A 20,796-nucleotide genomic window follows, 5' to 3' on the forward strand; every position below is an offset into this window, starting at 1 on the left:
ATACGCTACTATGATGAAATAGTACTTAAAAGGAAATCATTTGTTATATTTAATTGAAGAATACGGTATGCAGGAAGAAGAATCTACCATTAGTTGGTGTGGATTGAAATTTATGACTCTCGGAGCCTTGATACCGCCTAAACAGTTACCCGAGAGCCATATATTTTCATTCGCATCTTCAAGCGGGTCGCATTACCGCAAAACAGTTACCCGAGAGTTACATATTTCTATCCGCACTTTCAACCATTGAAAAAAAAAATGATGAAAATGCGCGATTGTTTAATGAGAAATTGAAGGACACATTTTCGATAATAAATATGTCATCCGGTATATCGAATGTTAGAGGGATCGATCCCGATTTTCGTCGTTTCGCGCAGGATCGATTCCCTATCAATTTAAAGGTAGATTTTGGAATAAAAAAAAACACTGCCCATATTTGTACTGATGTGCAAGACGCAAGTTATGTCACAAGGAAAAAGCGTATTCTTCCAAAGTCCGAAGTCAGACGCTCTGTGCACGTGCCGGAAGCACAGATTTTTTTAATTCGATAGTATATATCACATTCGGTATATCGCATGCTACTGTAGAGGGATCGATCCCGACTTCAAAGCGACGAAAATCGGTAGGATCGATTCCCTAAAAATTTGGCTAAAACTCTCTCGATTATCATTTATTGTAACATGACAGCGTTTAAGCTCTTCTTTTCAGGTTTATGTAAAGAAATCGTAATAAAATAATTAAAAGAAATAATGCCATATCTACTTTTAAAGACAAGTACAATGAGATGTATTTACTTTATATTATGCTCGCCGGGAAGCTATATATTCATATTCAGGAGCTCGGATCCTGGGCGAGACATATCACGGCTCCCTGTGGTGATCGGCTGAAGATCGGGGGAAACTGGTAAAGAAACACCGTATGTAACTAAAATGCTCGTGAAAAAATATCGGTAAATCCATAAAAACATCAACATATATTTTATTAATTTAAAACCACAAGTAACTAAATCGCTTCTGAAAAATTGCATAAATAGTTCAGTTTCAGTTCCATGTATGTTGAAAGTAACTACCGTTGTTGATATTTTTTATTTAGTTAAGAATGTCTAATATTATGTTGACAATGATTGTAATGGAGCTGTTGTTGCAAATTACAATAATTAAATGGTCAGAGGCATAACTATAATTGTCTTCAATATGTTGGGTTTTTTTGTTTTTTGTTGTTTTTTTTTTTGTTGGATTTAACGTCGCACCGACACATGATAGGTCATATGGCGACTTTCCAGCTTTAATGTTGGAGGAAGACCCCAGGTGCCCCTCCGTGCATTATTTCATCACGAGCGGACACCTGGGTAGAACCACCGACCTTCCGTAAGCCAGCTGGATGGCTTCCTCACATGAAGAATTCAACGCCCTCGAGTGAGGCTCGAACCCACATCGATGAAGGGCAAGTGATTTGAAGTCAGCGACCTTAACCACTCGCCACGGAGGCCCCTATTGTACGCCATTTAGGTTCATGTAAAGTGTTTGGACACCACACCTCAGGTGAATTTTGATTTTGGAAATTTATTCTTCGAAGACCGTTTCTATTTATTATAAATACACTGAATTGTTTAGAGGAAGTAGGGAATACATTACACAAAGGTAAGCTTCTTTGAGAATAAGTATTTTGTCTAAAATTGCAGGTACTTCGACCGTCAGGTTCTATTTTGTAGAAAATACCAAACTTTTTTTTTCAAAAGTATTTTTCCTTTAAATACGTTTTGTTTGTGTCTGTAACATATTTATCTAGGTACTCCTAGTCTTGGAATACAGTTAACTTACATATATTCTGAAATATAGGAGTATTTTGTCATTTTGACATGTGCAGCTCTACTTTCACTTTCGTTTTGCAATTTTGGCAAATTTTTGAAATGTAGATGTATTGTAGCAATTTTAACTCTGGGAGTACCTGGAGAAATATGTTAGGCTCACAATAAGTAAATACCTAATGTCAAAATATTTTTGAAAAAGAAGTTTGATATTTTTTACAAAACCGAATGTGGACAAGCAAAGTACATGTCATAAAAGAGAAATATTATTGTACCGAGCAAAACAACCTCTCTTGATAGACATGTCTACTCCTTCTGAACGGTTTGGTATACAATGTATGCAAAACAAAGGCCTATGAGGTCTCAAAACATGAAACAAAAATTTACTCGAGGGGCAGTCTCAAACACTTTACATGAACCTTAAGTGGCTTGCCTAAAACCTCCCTAAAGCGGTAGTCAGTCAATGTGATGTAAAACAGAATGAATTAGCTGCACGTAGTTTTATATCAAACTTGAAATACTAATGATTTGTGACGTTTCATATCCAGTATGTATACATATCTAATATGTATACAATAGTGAACGTTTGCTATCTGTTCGTCTTGAGGCTGTCCCTTTGAGGCAAAAGAAAAATAAAAGCAAAATATTAAGACAAAATTGAATCGGTTAAAATTGGTTTGAAGAAAAACGCTCAAATATTTTCAAAACATGCACAACTCATAAGGAGATTTAAGGGGTAATTAATTATCTTGCTCAAAGTTGTAAACATCCACAAAGCAGCGGATATATTTTGAATGAGTTTCAGGAGTATTCGTATTAGGAAAGATCAAGTGTGGCAATTTGTCTATGTAAATCATAATGCTGCCACAGCGATTATCAATTTTAAAATTTGTTTGTCATATATCGAACGTAAAATCCGATCAGCTTACGATGTACTGCAAACGAGAAGTCTTTGTTTTTGTTTCTTATCCGCCAAATATACAGACGAAATATATACTTTTTTTCACAGCGTAAAATATCTTGTTTCACGGGTTATCCAACAGTTCTCGGCATTCGCGCATGTTCTATCTTCTGTAAATTGTCATATGTAACATCATAATAAAGTGTTTTCATAGTTTTATGTCCTCGGATGTTTCACAAAAGAGAAAAATTGTCTGTTCTTATCCCTAATTAAGAGTGATCAGAATATGCATGTTGAAGCTTACAGTTATATATGTGATTTACCCAAGAACGAACCCACGACCCGAGAAACAAGTACAGTGTATTGCCAAAGTATTCATTTTAGCTCTAAACATATAGAATTACCTGTCTTATTAAATGTTTTTCAGTGATTTATCGAAATGTTACAGTGAAATATAGCTGGTATTTTCACAGTGAAAAATATTAAATACTGAAGATATTTTTCACTTGTAAGAAACTATAAAATGGGTAAAGTTAGTCAAAACAGAAACAAAAAGAAAATTTCTTTGTTTTTACATGTAATATCTAAATATGTTTCACTCATGGACGCCATATCTTATATTTTCACCTGTGGGTAAGCCACTCATGAAAATATTGTATTCGGTGTTCACTCGTGAAAGATACTTTAATCTCACACAAACAAATAACCTGTATATGATCGGATTTAAGAAAATTTCATTTACGGACAAAAACCCCTAATTATAATCGCAATGTAAAACAATTCAATTAAAGCATCAATTAGCATGAACATAACCGCTGACGTCAAGATTCTCTAACGGTTTTCGACGTCATCGACGTCACTTTGGCATCTTCTGAATTTTCCGTTGGCAGCGAAAGGGTTAAGAGGCGCTGGTGTGGCACGCGATCAAACGCCTTGCTAAAATCCAATATGATCAAGTCTGTTTGAATCCTGTTGTCGAGCGACTCAGCAAGCTCATGCACTAGAGTTACTAGTTGAGTTTCGCAACTCCTCCTTGCTCTGAACCCATGCTGACAGTCGTGAAGGATGGCGTGCTTGTCTAGGTGCTTGAGTGTCTGGCTGACAATGACATGCTCAAGCAGCTTGCAACATAAACTTGTTAGGGACACAGGACGGTAATTTGCAGGATCCTGCCTAGCACCCTTCTTGTATATGGCTGTGACACTGGCTTGTCGCAAGTCCCGTGGTACATTTCCTTCGCTGATGAAGCGTTGAAAGATCAGGGTCAAGATCGGGGCCAAGTCTTCAGCACAGTCCTTCAATATCCTAGCTGATATGTCGTCTGGACCTGAAGCTTTCTTGGGGTTCATATTCTTGAGGAGTTTCAGGATGCCTTCCTCTTGTAGATTCTAACTCGATCTTGTGCATGTCCGGGTAAGGAGTACCCGTAGGACTGGGGATCTCGCCGCCGGTTTCATCTGTGAAAACTGACTTGTATTGTCAGTTCAGTATGTTGGCCTTGTCTCTCGCTGAGTTTTACAGTCTTCCATTATCCTTGAGCGGTGAAATACCAGTGTTGTCTTTCCGTAAAGATTTAATGTAGTTCCAAAATTTCTTTTGTTTTGAAGGTTTAGTTTCATCAGGGTCGTCAACTTCAATCAGGTTGTTCACATAATTTTGATAAGTTTCTCGTTCAAGTTTCTGAGTGGTACTCTTACATTTTCTGTATCTGTTGATATCTTTGTCCTGACCAGTTTTCTTCATTCTGGTGTACAGCTTTGCCTTTCTCCTCATGGAAGCCCTCACCTTACGGTCGATCCATGGCTTTCGCTTGAACCCCTCCTTGAGGATCTTTGTTCATCAAGGATGTTAATTTCTTCTTGAATTTTGTCCAAAGCACATCAACTGAAGCATTAGGAATATTGGACAAGTCTTCATGTAGCTCGCATAGCTCCTCTCTGAGACCCTTGTAATTAGCCTTGTTGTATGTGAAGACTTTTCTCTTGAGTGGAGGTGTCTTGTGGGGTCGTAGACTAGCTTCCACGTAGACTGCCTCATGGTCCGAAATTCCTGGAATGACTTTAGTTGTATTGATAAGTGATGTTTATGTTTATGTCATATCGCAAATGCAATTGTTTCTTCGTATTTGGAGTATACCGCTAAAATGTCTACGTCCCCGTGAGGGGTTTGACATTATTGGAAGATAGATTGTAGGCCTATATGTACATCATTAATGTGAGTTCTTTGATCAAAAGCCATCTGTGTAAATGTAACGTCCGAACTTCGACTAGACGAATATCTGTTCATTAAAATGGGTGTCAGACGTTTCACCACATCAAGTTAATTTAAACACTTAAAGCTTTTCCTGACAAATCAATGAATAACATTTAAAGTTAATTTTCCGTCGACTGCTAAATGGATCAATTGAAAGGGAAGAAACTTGTTCCGTCACCGCCTACAACAACAACCAACATGGCAGCCTCCATGCTGAAAAGTTTGGGGTCAAATAAAATCTTACGTTTATGTCGTATTTCAGGTATGTTTGAACTTTTCTTTAAGATAAAGTTGTGTTATTATTATAGTACCTGGATCTGCAATGTTGAATTCGACTCGATTTGCTTTTCCAAGGCTGAACACATCTGCGGATGTCTCTAAATTTCCACAGGGTGTGGAACACTTGTCCTCCCTCACACCAGCCCCAACTACTACGCACTTGTATAACTTTTTTCATCATCAGTGTATGTCCTGATGCATATGCTAATCGTACAAGAGTTCTCCGTGGCTGAGTGGTTGAGGTTGCTGACTTCAAATCACTTGCCCGAGGCCCTCATCCATGTGGATTCGAGCTTCACTCGGGGCGTTGAATTCTTCATGTGAGGAAGCCATCCAGCTGTCTTGCAGAAAGTTGGTGGTTTTACCCAGGTACCTGCTCGTGGTGAAATAATGCACAGAGGGGCACCTGAGGTCTTCCAAACTTTGTCTGCAGCATCCTCTGATTGATGAATGTTCACCAAACTTTGTCTTCAGCATCCTCTGAATCTGATTGATGAATGTTCACCAAACTTTGTCTGCAGCATCCTCTGATTGCTGAATGTTCACCAAACCTTGTCTGCAGCATACTCTGATTGATGAATGTTCACCAAACCTTGTCTGCAGCATCCTAAATGGACATTTCTGTGTTTTGTTCAAGTAGGTCAGCTTGACTGCCTTCAGAGGCCTGCACAACTTAAAATAGAAAATGTTTTAAATAACATTTATGTTCATTTAAATTGAAATAGAAAAAACAACAACCATGTTCTGTTGACATTATGATTTACCAGCACATCTCTACTGTAAATGGTACAGCTTGCTTTATTTTCTGTGTAGATGAATTTTATTTTACCGTTATTTTTTCAGATTTCTACAGAACTTTCTTGTCAGATTCATATAAATGTGACCAACTTTGGAAAGAAAGATTGAAATCACAGTACTTGCAGAAAATAGATCCTAGTATGTACATTGTATTATATGTAGCAAGTTAATTTGCATGTTTTTAGCTCACCTGTCACAAAGTGACAAGGTGAGCTTTTGTGATCGTGCGGTGTCCGTCGTCCGTGCGTCCGTCCGTGCGTCCGTCCGTAAACTTTTGCTTGTGACCACTCTAGAGGTCACATTTTTCATGGGATCTTTATGAAAGTTGGTCAGAATGTTCATCTTGATGATATCTAGGTCAAGTTCGAAACTGGGTCACGTGCCATCAAAAACTAGGTCAGTAGGTCTAAAAATAGAAAATCCTTGTGACCTCTCTAGAGGCCATATATTTCACAAGATCTTCATGAAAGTTGGTCAGAATGTTCATCTTGATGATATCTAGGTCAAGTTCGAAACTGGGTCACGTGCCATCAAAAACTAGGTCAGTAGGTCTAAAAATAGAAAATCCTTGTGACCTCTCTAGAGGCCATATATTTCACAAGATCTTCATGAAAATTGGTCAGAATGTTCACCTTGATGATATCTAGGTCAAGTTCTAAACTGGGTCACGTTCCATCAAAAACTAGGTCAGTAGGTCTAAAAATAGAAAAACCTAGTGACCACTCTAGAGGCCATATATTTCATGAGATCTTCATGAAAATTGGTCAGAATGTTCATCTTGATGATATCTAGGTCAAGTTCGAAACTGGGTCACGTGCCGTCAAAAACTAGGTCAGTAGGTCAAATAATAGAAAAACCTTGTGACGTCTCTAGAGGCCATATTTTTCATGGGATCTGTATGAAAGTTGGTCAGAATGTTCACCTTGATGATATCTAGGTCAAGTTCGAAAGTGGGTCACGTGCCGTCAAAAACTAGGTCAGTAGGTCAAATAATAGAAAGACCTTATGACCTCTCTAAAGGCCATATTTTTCATGGGATCTATATGAAAATTGGTCTGAATGTTCATCTTGATGATATCTAGGTCAAGTTCGAAACAGGGTCATGTGCGGTCAAAAACTAGGTCAGTAGGTCTAAAAATAGAAAAACCTTGTGACCTCTCTAGAGGCCATACTTGTGAATGGATCTCCCTAAAAATTGGTCAGAGTGTTCATCTTGATGATATCTAGGTCAAGTTTGAAACTGGGTCATGTGCCGTAAAAAACTAGGTCAGTAGGTCAAATAATAGAAAAACCTTGTGACCTCTCTAGAGGCCATACTTTTCATGGGATCTGTATGAAAGTTGGTCTGAATGTTCATCTTTATGATATGTAGGTCAAATTTGAAACTGGGTCAACTGCTATCAAAAACTAGGTCAGTAGGTCTAAAATTATTAAAATCTTTTGACCTCTCTAGAGGCCATATTTTTCAATGGATCTTCATGAAAATTGATCTGAATATTCACCTTGATGATATCTAGGTCAGTTTCAAAACTGGGTCACGTGCGGTCAAAAACTAGGCCAGTAGGTATAAAAATAGAAAAACCTTGTGACCTCTCTAGAGGCCATATTTTTCATGAGATCTTCATGAAAATTAGTGAGAATGTTCACCTTGATGATATCTATATAAAGTTCAAAACAGGGTCACGTACCTTCGAAAACTAGGTCAATAGGTCAAATAATAGTAAAACCTTGTGACCTCTCTAGAGACCATATTTTTCAATGGATCTTCATGAAAATTGGTCAGAATTTTTATCTTGATAATATCTAGGTCAAGTTCAAAACTGGGTCACATGAGCTCAAAAACTAGGTCACTATGTCAAATAATAGAAAAAAGGACGTCATACTCAAAACTGGGTCATGTGGGAAGAGGTGAGCGATTCAGGACCATCATGGTCCTCTTGTTTAATAAGTTATGGTCCATTATAATGAGTAAACATCTGAATCTGAAATAATGCTTGGATGGGCACTTGGGAACTTCTTCCAACATTTAACCCTTACCCTGCTGAATTTCTGTAACAGACATGTCCATCTGTCAGTTTGGACAATACCATTAACTGTTTAAAGGGATGCATAAGTTACTGACTGAAGGGCAAACAATGCAGATCATGATCAGACTGAACGGATGTCATTGTGCAGGCTGATCATGATCTGGACTGGTCGCAAAGGGATAATCAGTCGTGCTCAGCTTGATAAGGATTAATGCCATGTGACATAAATTATGTCAGTGTAACATAAAAACATAACAGAACATAGGAAGCCATGCTGTGCCATATAAAAGATACACTAACATTAACTTACAACAGTTATTACAAGCAGTAACAATTTTTTACATGCAGCATGCATTTTGTCTTTTTGTACCACACTTATTCCTTAAAATCGCCACAGCCTAGAGATTAGGTACTTACAGCTCGAAATTTCCTTGAATTTCATAATATATAATTAACAGAATACAAAGTTTGAAAAAATTAGCTTGGGAAAGTATTTAAGCTGCAATATTCAGCAATCTTTCCTGTTTTGACTGTAACAATATACTGTAAAATCTTTTAATTTTGTGGGCATGAAATTTTGTGGTTTTGTTCAAAACGGCAATTTCGTGGGAATATGAATTTGTGGATTTTAACTTTTGAACATAAAATAAATGGGAATTTTACTTCATCGTTGGGATTAAATTTTATGAATTGACTCAACCACGAAATCCCGAAAATTAGTCCCCCACGAATATTAATGATTTCACAGTACTCAGTACTTAAGACTTTAACTGCTATTTCTGATTAAAAAAAATTACCTGAATGTATAATTATGTTAAAATATTGTCCCATAAAATTCTACATACAAGTTGTATTACAACACAGGCATGTAAAAGTTGCAGAAAGTCTATTTAGTCCTCGCTTGAAGTTACATGTGTGTTTTCTTATTACATAGCAAACTTTTTAGTAGCGCTATGTAAATTAGCTGCAACTGTATTTTCAGAAACATTTGGTATACAGCTGTTGGATAGTTTTGAAGAAACAAAGACACTGCATGCTGTTGACATCGACCTGGTAAATATTTTCCATTGATTATATTTGTTTTTTCTCCCCACCCAATTCCACCAATGTACTTTTATATTCTTACAATATTAAGGTGATCTTGGACAAAATGTAAAACACTTTTTATGCCCCCTGAAGTTAGGCACATTAAAATCGCACTGTGTCCGTCCGTCGGTGCATCCTTGTAAATTCTTGTCCAGGCTGTAACTCTGCAATCCATAAAGGGATTTTTGAAATAACTTGGCATAAATGTTCACCATGAGACAACATGTTATGTGCAGGCTCCAATGTCAAGGTCACACTTAGAGGTCAAAGTTTAAAACAGGATCTGTTTTGTGTCCGGTCCATAACTCTGCCATTGATGAAGGGATTTTAAAATTACTTGGCATAAATGCTCAGGGGCATTTGTCACTAATAGTGAAAGCTCTTGTCTTACAATTTAAAATATGCAAGGTGTTAAAATCGTAAATAAAGCCTTGATTCCTTTATTTGATTCATAGGTATGTATGCATGAAGAAGAAAGAACAAAAACAGCTTCTTATTTTATATCCTAAGCTTCTCTGAAGATCATTTTGAGCTCGACTATTCGAAAAATAGTAGAGCTACTCTACTCACCCTGGCGTCGACATCACACCTTGGATAAAGTTTTGCATGCAAATACATATAGCTTTGAATCTTATTTTTTTTCTTTTTCTAGGTCAAAAAGCTAATGCAGATACTGGATTGATATTTAAACATTTAGGGTAACATTCTGGCTTTTGGGTCAACAATTCGAGCATTGGCTGTCTTACAGACAGCTCTTGTTTGTAGACATACCTGGTTTGCTGTTGTTTTTTTTTTTCAGAAATAATTTTGGGCATTTATTTTGTTTTCAGTTTGTGAACAAGATTCAAGACCTGCCATCTTCATTTACTTACCTGGTTAATGATGTCCTTCACAGGTATAATAATATATCTCTACACTTTCTTGTTTATGTTGTTAGATTTTCTTTGTGTAAATAAAATTTGAATATTGATGAATTTATAGTAATTTATACTTAATGTATTGCAATGTTCCGGCCACATGGACATATGCTGTAGTCCACATGGACATATGCTGTAGTCCACATGGACATATGCTGTAGTCCACATGGATATATATATGCCGTAGTCCACATGGACATATGATGTAGTCCACATGGATATAATTATACTGTAGTCCACATGGACATATGCTGTAGTCCACATGGATATATATGCTGTAGTCCACATGGACATAATTATACTGTAGTCCATGTAGTGATTTTCACAGCTGTCATATATTGTATACTGGTGCTGATATTTGTTTCTGAAGAAACCTTATGAGTCACTGTCAGTTATCTTGTAAATTATATATGCTTTGATGAAATGCAAAGCTGAAAGTAGGATTTCAACTTTCTGGTTTCTGTGTGATGTATCATTATTTTTAGTTTTATCTCTTTTAAAAGATTTTCATATTCTGTCATCCTAGTGCAAAAGTTGTTGATGTTTTTCAAATTTTCAGATTCATTTATGGTAATGCCAATGTTATAAATTCTTTGCAGATTCCGCCACTGTAGTACAAGTGTCCCGATACAGGATAGCATTATGCATGCCATTGTACGAGGACACCTTATGAACGGTCAGCTGGATAATCTACTAGAACTGATTAAAGACAAGGTATACCTCTGCTCAGTAATCTAGACTGTCTGCATTTGATCAGGAACCTTTATCCACAATCAAGCTAAGCCTGCCAAGTTCATAAGGGACAGCTCAAGCTGTAACCTTTAAGTTAATGTGAGTTTCTAATGATCTGAACATTCTCTTTCATAATTTGACAAGAGACAATACAGCTGAAGTTGATTGTTCTTGTCCCCGGGTACATATGGAGGAAGAGAAGAAGTCACAAGGGGATGGAATCGGTACATGTACAAAATCTACCATTAAATCAACATAATCCATAACAAGGTTTTTAGTATTTTGCAGCTTTATTTTGCAAGGTCGGACTTTTGCAGATTTTACTTCTGTACTAACGTCTGCAACAAGTTTTGCTGTTGCAGTTGTTTTGGTTCTTTAAAATCATTTTTATGCCCCCGAAGGGAGGCATATAGTTTTTGAACCGTCTGTCTGTCGGTCTGTCAGTCTGTTGGTCTGTCCGCATTTTTCGTGTCCGGTCCATATCTTTGTCATCGATGGATGGATTTTCAAATAACTTGGCATGAATGTGTACCACAGTAAGACGACGTGTCGCGCACAAGACCCAGGTCCGTAGCTCAAAGGTCAAGGTCACACTTAGACATTAAAGGTTATTGCATTGATGGGCGTGTCCGTTCCATATCTTTGTCATCGATTGATGGATTTTCAAATAACTTGGCATGAATGTGTACCACAGTAAGACGACATGTCGCGCGCAAGACCCAGGTCCGTAGCTCAAAGGTCAAGGTCACACTTAGATATTAAGGGATAGTGCATTGATGGGCGTGTCCGGTCCATATCTTTGTCATCGATGGATGGATTTTCAAATAACTTGGCATGAATGTGTACCACAGTAAGACGACGTGTTGCGTGCAAGACCCAGGTCCGTATCTCAAAGGTCAAGGTCACACTTAGACATTAAGGGATAGTGCATTGATGGGCGTGTCCGGTCCATATCTTTGTCATCGATGGATGGATTTTCAAATAACTTGGCATGAATGTGTAGCACAGTAAGACAATGTGTCATGCGCAAGACCCAGGTCCGTCGCTCAAAGGTCAAGGTCACACTTAGATGTTAAAGGTCTTTTTTCATGATAGTGCATTGATGGGCGTGTCCGGTCCATATCTTTGTCATTCATGCATGGATTTTAAAATAACTACGCATAAATGTGTGACACAGTAAGACGCCGTGTCGCGCGCAAGACCAAGCTCCGTAGGTCAAAGGTCCTAAACTCGAACATCGGCCATAACTATTCATTTAAAGTGCCATCGGGGGCATGTGTCATTCTATGGAGACAGCTCTTGTTTAAATGTTACATTAAAGTGATTAAAAATTTTAACCAGTAATTTGTTTTGAACCAGATCAGATAGTAAAAAAAAATAGTAAAAAAAAATAATAATTTGTTTGTAAATATTTGCAGTCCAAGTATGGAGTTTTCCCAGATGATCATTCAATGTGTATGCTTCTGGACCATTACATTAAAAATGAAGATTACAAAGGTATGTTTAAATACACTACAAATATAAAAACATCTAGGTTATAAACAGACGATTGATGAGACATAATTTGATGTTTACTTTTGGATTTATTTCATTTGACATTTAACAGTGTTCAGTATGCTGAAGACTGGTTCATTATAGCAAGAAATAGAACTTTTATGTTACACTCTTCTCCCTGCTGTCTCATTATGTAGATAATTTGTTATGTTATTGTTAACAGCAATTTATGTGAACAAAAATATCATATAACCTTTTTTAAAGAAGTTTTTATTTGTCAGATTTGCCTATGTTCTTTAGAGTATGAACTTAACTAAATGATACTGCCAGTTAAATATAATTTACACAGAAACTTTTAGTTTTATAAAACACCTTCAGTTAGCTGACTTATAATTTTTCTTATCCATTCATTTCTTATGCATAACATGTTTCTCAACATAGTAAAGTTTATTTATATAGTGTTAAGTATCTACAGTGAATCATATCTAACTTTCTCAAGTACTTGAACTAGTGTGAGTAATTTATATGGTTCCCTGTCATTTTCCATATAAGTACTGTGTTTGGGTCACTTGACTGATTATGCCTATGCAAACAGTGTAGATCATGATGAGCGTGTACATCCATGCAGTCTGATCAAGAACTGCACTGTTTGCCATTCACATTCAGTCTGTATCTTTTTGGTAAGCACCCCTTTTAACAGTTAATAGTACTGTCCAAATCGAAAGATGGACAAGTTTATTATAGAAATTTAGCTGGGTAAGGGTTAATGACATGAGTGCTTTGCCCATCCCATGCAACCTTGAACAATCATTGTTTTATTGAAGTTAGATGATAAATAACAGCTGCTTTCTATGGTTACTACAGCTGCAGCACAGTTGGCGTATGATGTCATGTTACAGGAGGAGTATGAGAACCAGATGAAAAATCTCCTCGCGCTCTATGCAGCCGTCAAACATTTCTCTGGTACAATGGACCTAGAGAGACCCGAACCTGAACCAGCAAATGAAGATGAGGTTTGTTTCAAAACTTAGCTTAAAGCATAACGCATCAAGATGATTTTCAGAGCGCACAACCGGTCACAAAGTCCATAATCAAGTCACACTTGGAGGTCAGTGGTCAAGTAGATTAAGTTTGTGTCCACTCCATTATGTTCTAAACCACTTGGTAAACTTTTATAAATATAGCATCAATTATTCACCTCACTGACTTGATAGCTTCGTGGCAGAGCGTCTGCCTTGAGTGCAAGAGGTCACAGGTTTGTGCACAAGGGAGCGTCTTACCAAAGACGTAAAATGGTAGTAGTAGCTTCCTCCCTTAGCACTTAGCATTATGAGGATAGTGCTAAGACTGGACAGCCTGTCAGTATAGGATGACTGGGTGGGATATCATACTGTAAATTCATTTAATTACGTGGGCATGAAATTTCGTGGTTTTGGTCAAAACAGCAATTTCTTGGGGATATGAATTTGTGGATTTCAACTTTTGAACATAGAATTAATGGGAATTTTACTTGTTCGTTGGGATTAAATTTCGTGGATTTACTCAACCACGAAAAATTAGTCCCAAACGAATATTAATGATTTCACAGTATCACATGTCTATGACAATATTCCAGTGAGGCAGCACTATACAGTTGCTACAAGCAGACACTGTTGTTTATATGATTGCTTGTGATCATTAGTGACTCCAATTTTCTTCTTTTTTGTCATAAGTCATGGTCAGAAAGACATGGAAACTGAAAATTGGTTTCCACTTTGACATACAGTTTTTAACATACATAGTATGATTGCCTGTGGTCATAAGATGATCCCTGCTGTTTTGGGGATCAGTTTATTTAAGGCTAAGGTCACAGTGACCTCAAGATGTAAAATGGTTTCTGCTCAGCCAGTAAAGATTTCTTTGGCCAGGTTGTCAAACTTCATAGGGAAATTGCCAGTGGTCAGTAGATGACCTCTATCAATTTAGGGATCAGTAGGTCAAAGATCAAGGTCGCAATTACCTCGAGACTGAAAATGATTTCTGCTCAGTAACTTAAGAACCCTGTTGCCTTCTGCTTTCAACATTCTAGGATGGTTGCTTTTTGGTCAGTAGATGACTACCAGGGCTTCGGATATTTTGATAACTCAATCGGTCCGAAACGAAAATCCTTACATCTGCGCTACCCCACCCACCGCATTCCCAATATTACATATTTTGTAAAACGTGATAGGGTAAAGAAATAAGCATGTCATGCATTAAAACTGAGTTACCAGTCACCGCGCGTTACCATACAATGAAGACAGTTATTCAGTGTTATGTGTGATCGTTACTTTGTTTAAATTTCGATGTTTTTCCGAGATGATACGAGGCATTGACACCGTGTGCGTAACTGGTCTAAAAGCCAACGCACGTGACTTCGATACCGTATACACGGCAGATACTTTGTGATGTTTTTTCATTCTTTGAAGGAATTCTATAAAATACAATGTGTCTGCTAAACAGCCTCAGTATTTAAAGAATACTCTGCCGCGGACCGAATATGTACGTTATTTGAACGCTGAGATCGAATTTCCCGCATTTAAGTACCAAAACGTCACGTGGGTTGGCCACTGATATTTCATTTCACTTACGTTGTACTTCAATAAGCAACTACATTTTATAAAGTTATATGTTCTCTTCTGATGTAAACAAAATTTCATTTTGAAACGTTTTTTAAAAGACCGATTTGATAAACAGTGCCACTCCGGTTTTCTTTATCATTCGTGGTTGCCCGTCCATTTTTAGCTCGACTATTCATAGAATAGTGAGCTATTGCACTCGCCCATGCGTCGGCGTCCGCGTCCGCGTCCGCGTCCCGATTTTGGTTAAGGTTTTGTATGTAAGCTGGTATCTCAGTAACCACTTGTGGGAATGGATTGAAACTTCACACACTTATTGACTGTGACAAACTGACTTACATTGCACAGGTTCCATAACTCTATTTTGCTTTTTTACAAAATTATGCCCCTTTTTCGACTTAGAAATTTTTGGTTAAGGTTTTGTATGTAAGCTGGTAACTCAGTAACCACTTGTGGGAATGGATTGAAACTTCACACACTTATTCACTGTGATGAACTGATCTACATTGCACAGGTTCCATAACTCTATTTTGCTTTTGTACAAAATTATGCCCCTTTTTCGACTTAGAAATTTTTGGTTAAGGTTTTGTATGTAAGCTGGTATCTCAGTAGTTACTAATGGGAATGGATTGAAACTTCACATACTTGTTCACTATCATGATTTGACATGCACTAAGCAAGTCCCATAACTCTACTCTCTTTTTTTCAAAATTATGCCCCTTTTTCGACTTAGCAGTTTTTGGTTAAATTTTTGTATGTAATCTGATATCTCAGTATCCACTAATTGGAATGGATTGAAACTTCACACACTTGTTCACTGTCATGATCTAACATGCACTGTGAAGGTCCCATAACTCTACTTGGCATTTTTACAAAATTATGCCCCTTTGACTTAGCACTTTTTTGTTAAGTTTTTGTATGTAAGCTGGTATCTCAGTATCCACAAATTGGAAAGGATTGAAACTTCACACACTTGTTCACTGTCATGATATGACATGCAGTACAGAGGTTCAATACCTCTACTTTGCATTTTACAAAATTATGCCCCTTTTTCAACTTGTATTCATTCAATTGACAAGGCTGTTGAATAGTCGAGCGTTGCTGTCCTCCGACAGCTCTTGTTTTCTTTTTTGTACAGTCGGGTTGCAAAGACGATTTTCTGCATTTGCTACTTGGCAGGTGATCGTGTATTGAGATATCAGACCGAAATTTGTACTTTTCTCCATTTTTATGGGACAGATTTTTTTCGTTTTTTCACTTCACGAATCGGTCTGAAAAGTCAAAAATGGGTCCAAAACCGACAAACCGGCAAATTTCCAAAGCCCTGATGACTACTGTTTATTATGCAGCTTGCTTTGGTCTACAGTCCACAAACTTCATAAGGTAATTGTCTGTGGTCATTAGATATTGGAGGGTTAGCAGGTCAGAGGTGAAGGTCATAGTGATCTCGGGACTAAAAGTTGGACAGGTCATCATGGGTGACCTTCATGTTTTACACACAGCTCTTTTTAGCTTGACTATTTGAAGAATAGTCCACGCTGGTCTGCTCACCCTGGCGCCTGCACCAGCATTGGCGTCGGTGTCAAACCTTGGTTAAAGTTCTGTATGCAAGTGCATATAGCTATCATTTAAAGACATATAGCTTCGAAACTTATTTTTTCTTTTTCTAGGTCAATTACCTACTTCACTGGGTCAAGTCCCATATATCTGACATGTATTTTGGCCGAATTATGCCCCCTTTTGGACTAAGAATATCCTTGTTAAAGTTTTGCATGCAAGTTACTATCTCCAAAACTAATGCAGATATTGAATTGAAACTTCATATGTGTCATCAGGGATATAAAACTAGGAGTTAGCATCAAGTCCCATCACTCTGACATGTATTTTGAGCAGTTATGCCCCCTTTTGAATTTAGAAAATCCTGGTTAAAGTTTTGCATGCAAGTTACTATCCCCAAAACTAATGCAGATATTGATTTGACTTCACATTTGTCTTCCGGATTATAAAATTAGTTGATCGCTTCAAGCGTGTTTTCAAGAAAAGTAAAAAAAATGCTTGAATTTTGCTCAGACTTAGATTTCAAGACGTGTTTTCAAGAAAAGTAGTCCCTAAAAATGTAAAGAAGTGCTTTAATTTGTCTTTGTTGTTCTGTATGAAACCAGGTTTAGCATTGAGCTTTTTATGCCCCCGAATGGAGGCATATTAGTTTTCAACTGTCCGTCCGTTCGTTCGTTCGTTAGTTCGTTCGTTCGTCACAACTTTTTGCATGAAGGCACGTTACTCGCGAACCACTGCGCCCAGGACCTTCAAACTTCACATGCTGATAGTACTTATTGAGTATACCACCCCTATTGACTTTGGGGTCACCAGGTCAAAGGTCAAGGTCACAGTTGCCAGTGTTAACTTTTTGCATAAAGGCCTTTTACTTGCGAACCACTGCACCAAGGACTTTCAAACTTCACATGCTGATAGTACTTATTGAGTACACTACCCCTACTGACTTTGGGGTCACCAGGTCAAAGGTCAAGGTCACAGGGGCCAACGTTAACTTTTTGCATGAAGGCACTTTACTCGCGAACCACTGCACCCAGGACCTTCAAACTTCACACGCTGATAGTACTTACTGGGTATACCACCCCTACTGACTTTGGGGTCACCAGGTCAAAGGCCAAGGTCACAGGGGCCAACATTAACTTTTTGCATAAAGGCCTTTTACTTGCGAACCACTGCACCCAGGTCCTTCAAACTTCACATGCTGATAGTACTTATTGAGTACACCACCCCTACTGACTTTGGGGTCACCAGGTCAAAGGTCAAGGTTACAGGGGCCAATGTTAACTTTTTGCATGAAGGCACTTTACTCGCGAACCACTGCACCCAGGACCTTCAAACTTCACTTGCTGATAGTACTTTTTGAGTACACCACTCCTACTGACTTTGGGGTCACCAGGTCAAAGGTCAAGGTCACAGGGGTCAATGTTAACTTTTTGCATGAAGGCCCTTTACATGCGAACCACTTCACCCAGGACCTTCAAACTTCACATGCTGATAGTACTTATTGAGTACACCACCCCTACTGACTTTGGGGTCACCAGGTCAAAGGTCAAGGTGCTGCGGGGGCATTTGTCACCATTAGTGACAGCTCTTGTTCTGTTTTTATTCACAATTTGTTTTTGTACCTAGGAAGTGGAGTATATAGCAGTAAAAGTGATCCGGAATCCATACTACGATGATCATTTTGATATAAAGGATGAGAGGTTCCTTCTTGGCAAGACTTTGTACAATATTAGCAAAAACACAGCAACATTGGATGGTGCCTTCTCCAGGTCACTGCAGCTGATTGGTCTAGGACTTTATGAAAAATTTGAATTAGCCAATCAGCTTTTAGAAGAATGGATTGCTGATGAGACAATAAAAGATGTAGTTTATAGTAAAGCAGTGAGTATTAAATAGATATATTTACATTTTCCCTGTTCTTTTCCATTGAAAATTATGACATTCATTTTATATGAGCAGCAAAAGGAATGGTGCAAAATTACGACACCACTGTTTAGTGATAAAGGGCCACTGTTTTGACTATGTCTGCATATAGTCAGGGAAACGTTCTTTAGATGACGTCACAGTTGTATGACCGTGAAGGATTTTAATGTTAAATGCAATGTGCGCAGTTTATAGTATTACCTTGTTTACAAATGGAAATATAAAGTAAATATAAGAAATGAATTAATTTCTTTCAGAGTTCATGTGAAATGGACAAGAGAAAAGAATCGGCAAATAAAAACCTATTCTGTTGTTCATTTTGCATGAACTACGAAAGAAATTAATTCATTTCTTAAATGTGCAGAAGCTTTTTGTGGGAATCTCTTATTAGCAAAGTACAAGGGTGAGTTACATCAGTTATCTTGTCCTTGTAAACTGTATAAACAACACCTCTGAAACAATAGAAGTGATTTTAGTAGAAGGGAATGAAAATTTGTTGTTCTTGCATACTACACAAGAGTTTCCATTGTTTTCACCAGTGTTGGAAACCCTGTCTAAGGTGACTATTGAACAGTTTATGACATGATAACAATTTAGCAGTAACTAGACAGAGCCTCGCCAAATAACAGTAACCTTCTAGCTAGATAGTACTATCCACACATACTACTGATGGAAGATTCATTTTAGATTGTTGCAGTAATCCATCAATTTTGGTTGCCTTGGCAACAAGTCTGTTGAGCTAGAAAATTCTTCTTTTATGCATGCACTTGGTAGAGTTTGTAAACAATTTTGATCCATTTAAATCATGACTTCAAGGGCTATGGGATTCTTTTTAACTGTTTATCAAGTTCCATCCAGTGCAGAAATTGTCATGTGCAGTGTCTTTTCTGTTTCTGAAAGCTTATGTTCTACAAAACCAGTCTGCTTAGCTGAATAGGGAGAGCGCAGAGCTACGGATTGCGGGTCGTGAGTTTGATTCTTGGGCCAGGCATTTGTTTTCTTGGCAATTTGATTAAAGACATTGTGTCTGAAATCATTTCTCCTCCACCTCACATTCTTGTTGGGAATTTGGCAGGTATGTACTTCGGTGGAACAGGTTTATACTGGTACAGAATCCAGGAACACTGGTTAGGTTAACTGCCCGTCGTTACATATCTGAAATACTGCTGAAACGGTATTTAATTCTAAAGAAACAAACAGACATGTTTTTAAAGGTGATATTTGAATAATTCCCTTTGATGTATTGATGTATGTTTTTTTTTAAGAAAATAAGTCTTACTAATAAAGAAAAAAGCATTTTCTTTCACTGTTTTCAGTTAGAACAATACAGTGAATTTTTGAACTCGGCACCAACACGGGACCCTGACGCTGAAGCTATAAGTATGGGAGATAAGACAATAGATGATGAGATAGAGCTTCTAAAATTGACACCTGAAGCCAAAACTTTCTGTCTGACTAAACTGCAGGTAATTTATGTTCCTGTTTTGGTCTTGCAATTGATCTTGTTTGCTATAAAATTGGATGAGAAATATAAAGATTTGTCTTTGTCAATCTGTTTGATGGTCTAAAAAATCTATTTTGATCTCCCCTTTTGTGAAATTTGTTTTCACAAGTAACTGATAACCTGTCAATTTTAACTATTATCTGCAGAATCATGGCTCTTGAGTTAGTGAAAATTATTAAAATTGTCCATTGTCAATTCAATAACTGGAGTTGTTTTTTAGCTCGACTATTCGAAGAATAGGGGAGCTATCCTACTCGCCCCAGCGTCAGAGAGAGCGTGAGCGTCACACAAATGTTAAAGTTTGCGTACCACCCCAAATATTTTCAAAGTCCATTGAGATATTGCTTTCATATTGACTGAATTATGGCCCCTTTTCAACTTAGAATAAATGTTAAAGTTTGCATACCACCCCAAATATTTTCAAAGTCCATTGAGATATTGATTTCATATTTTGCACACTTGTTTACCATCATGACCCCAGTCTGTAAAAGGAGGAGGCAACTCTATCAAGCATTTTGACTGAATTATGGTCCCTTTTCGACTTAGAATAAATGTTAAAGTTTGCGTACCACCCCAAATATTTTCAAAGTCCATTGAGATATTGCTTTCATATTTTGCATACTTGTTTACCATCATGACCCCAGTCTGTAAAAAGGAGGAGGCAACTCTATCAAGCATTTTGACTGAATTATGGCCCCATTTCGACTTATATTAGTGTTAAAGTTTGCGTACCACCCCAAATATTTTCAAAGTCCATTGAGATATTGATTTCATATTTTGCACACTTGTTTACCATCATGACCCCAGTCTGTAAAAAGGAGGAGGCAACTCTATCAAGCATTTTGACTGAATTATGGCCCCTTTTCGACTTAGAATAAATGTTAAAGTTTGCGTACCACCCCAAATATTTTCAAAGTCCAT

At 37.6% G+C, this 20,796-nt stretch overlaps 1 protein-coding gene across 3 annotated transcripts in view; it reads left to right on the forward strand.

The window, feature by feature from the left end:
- The window catches only part of LOC123566391 (uncharacterized), a 45,200-nt gene that overhangs the window by 19,549 nt on the left and 4,855 nt on the right, over positions 1–20,796 (forward strand). The window contains exons 1-9 of one of the 3 annotated variants that reach the window (XM_053549927.1): positions 4,494–5,223; positions 6,084–6,176; positions 9,048–9,118; positions 9,982–10,046; positions 10,668–10,782; positions 12,219–12,297; positions 13,159–13,307; positions 18,075–18,329; positions 19,688–19,837. In XM_053549927.1, coding sequence (XP_053405902.1) covers positions 5,103–5,223; positions 6,084–6,176; positions 9,048–9,118; positions 9,982–10,046; positions 10,668–10,782; positions 12,219–12,297; positions 13,159–13,307; positions 18,075–18,329; positions 19,688–19,837 — 1,098 coding nt within the window. In that variant the 5' untranslated portion in view covers positions 4,494–5,102. Of the gene's footprint in view, positions 1–4,493; positions 5,224–5,268; positions 5,354–6,083; positions 6,177–9,047; positions 9,119–9,981; positions 10,047–10,667; positions 10,783–12,218; positions 12,298–13,158; positions 13,308–18,074; positions 18,330–19,687; positions 19,838–20,796 lie in introns of those variants that run through there. The other 2 variants (XM_053549929.1, XM_053549928.1) reach the window with 2 other exon arrangements.

This window comes from Mercenaria mercenaria, chromosome 8 (assembly GCF_021730395.1).
Source record: "Mercenaria mercenaria strain notata chromosome 8, MADL_Memer_1, whole genome shotgun sequence".
Classification (NCBI taxonomy): Eukaryota; Metazoa; Mollusca; class Bivalvia; order Venerida; family Veneridae; genus Mercenaria; species Mercenaria mercenaria.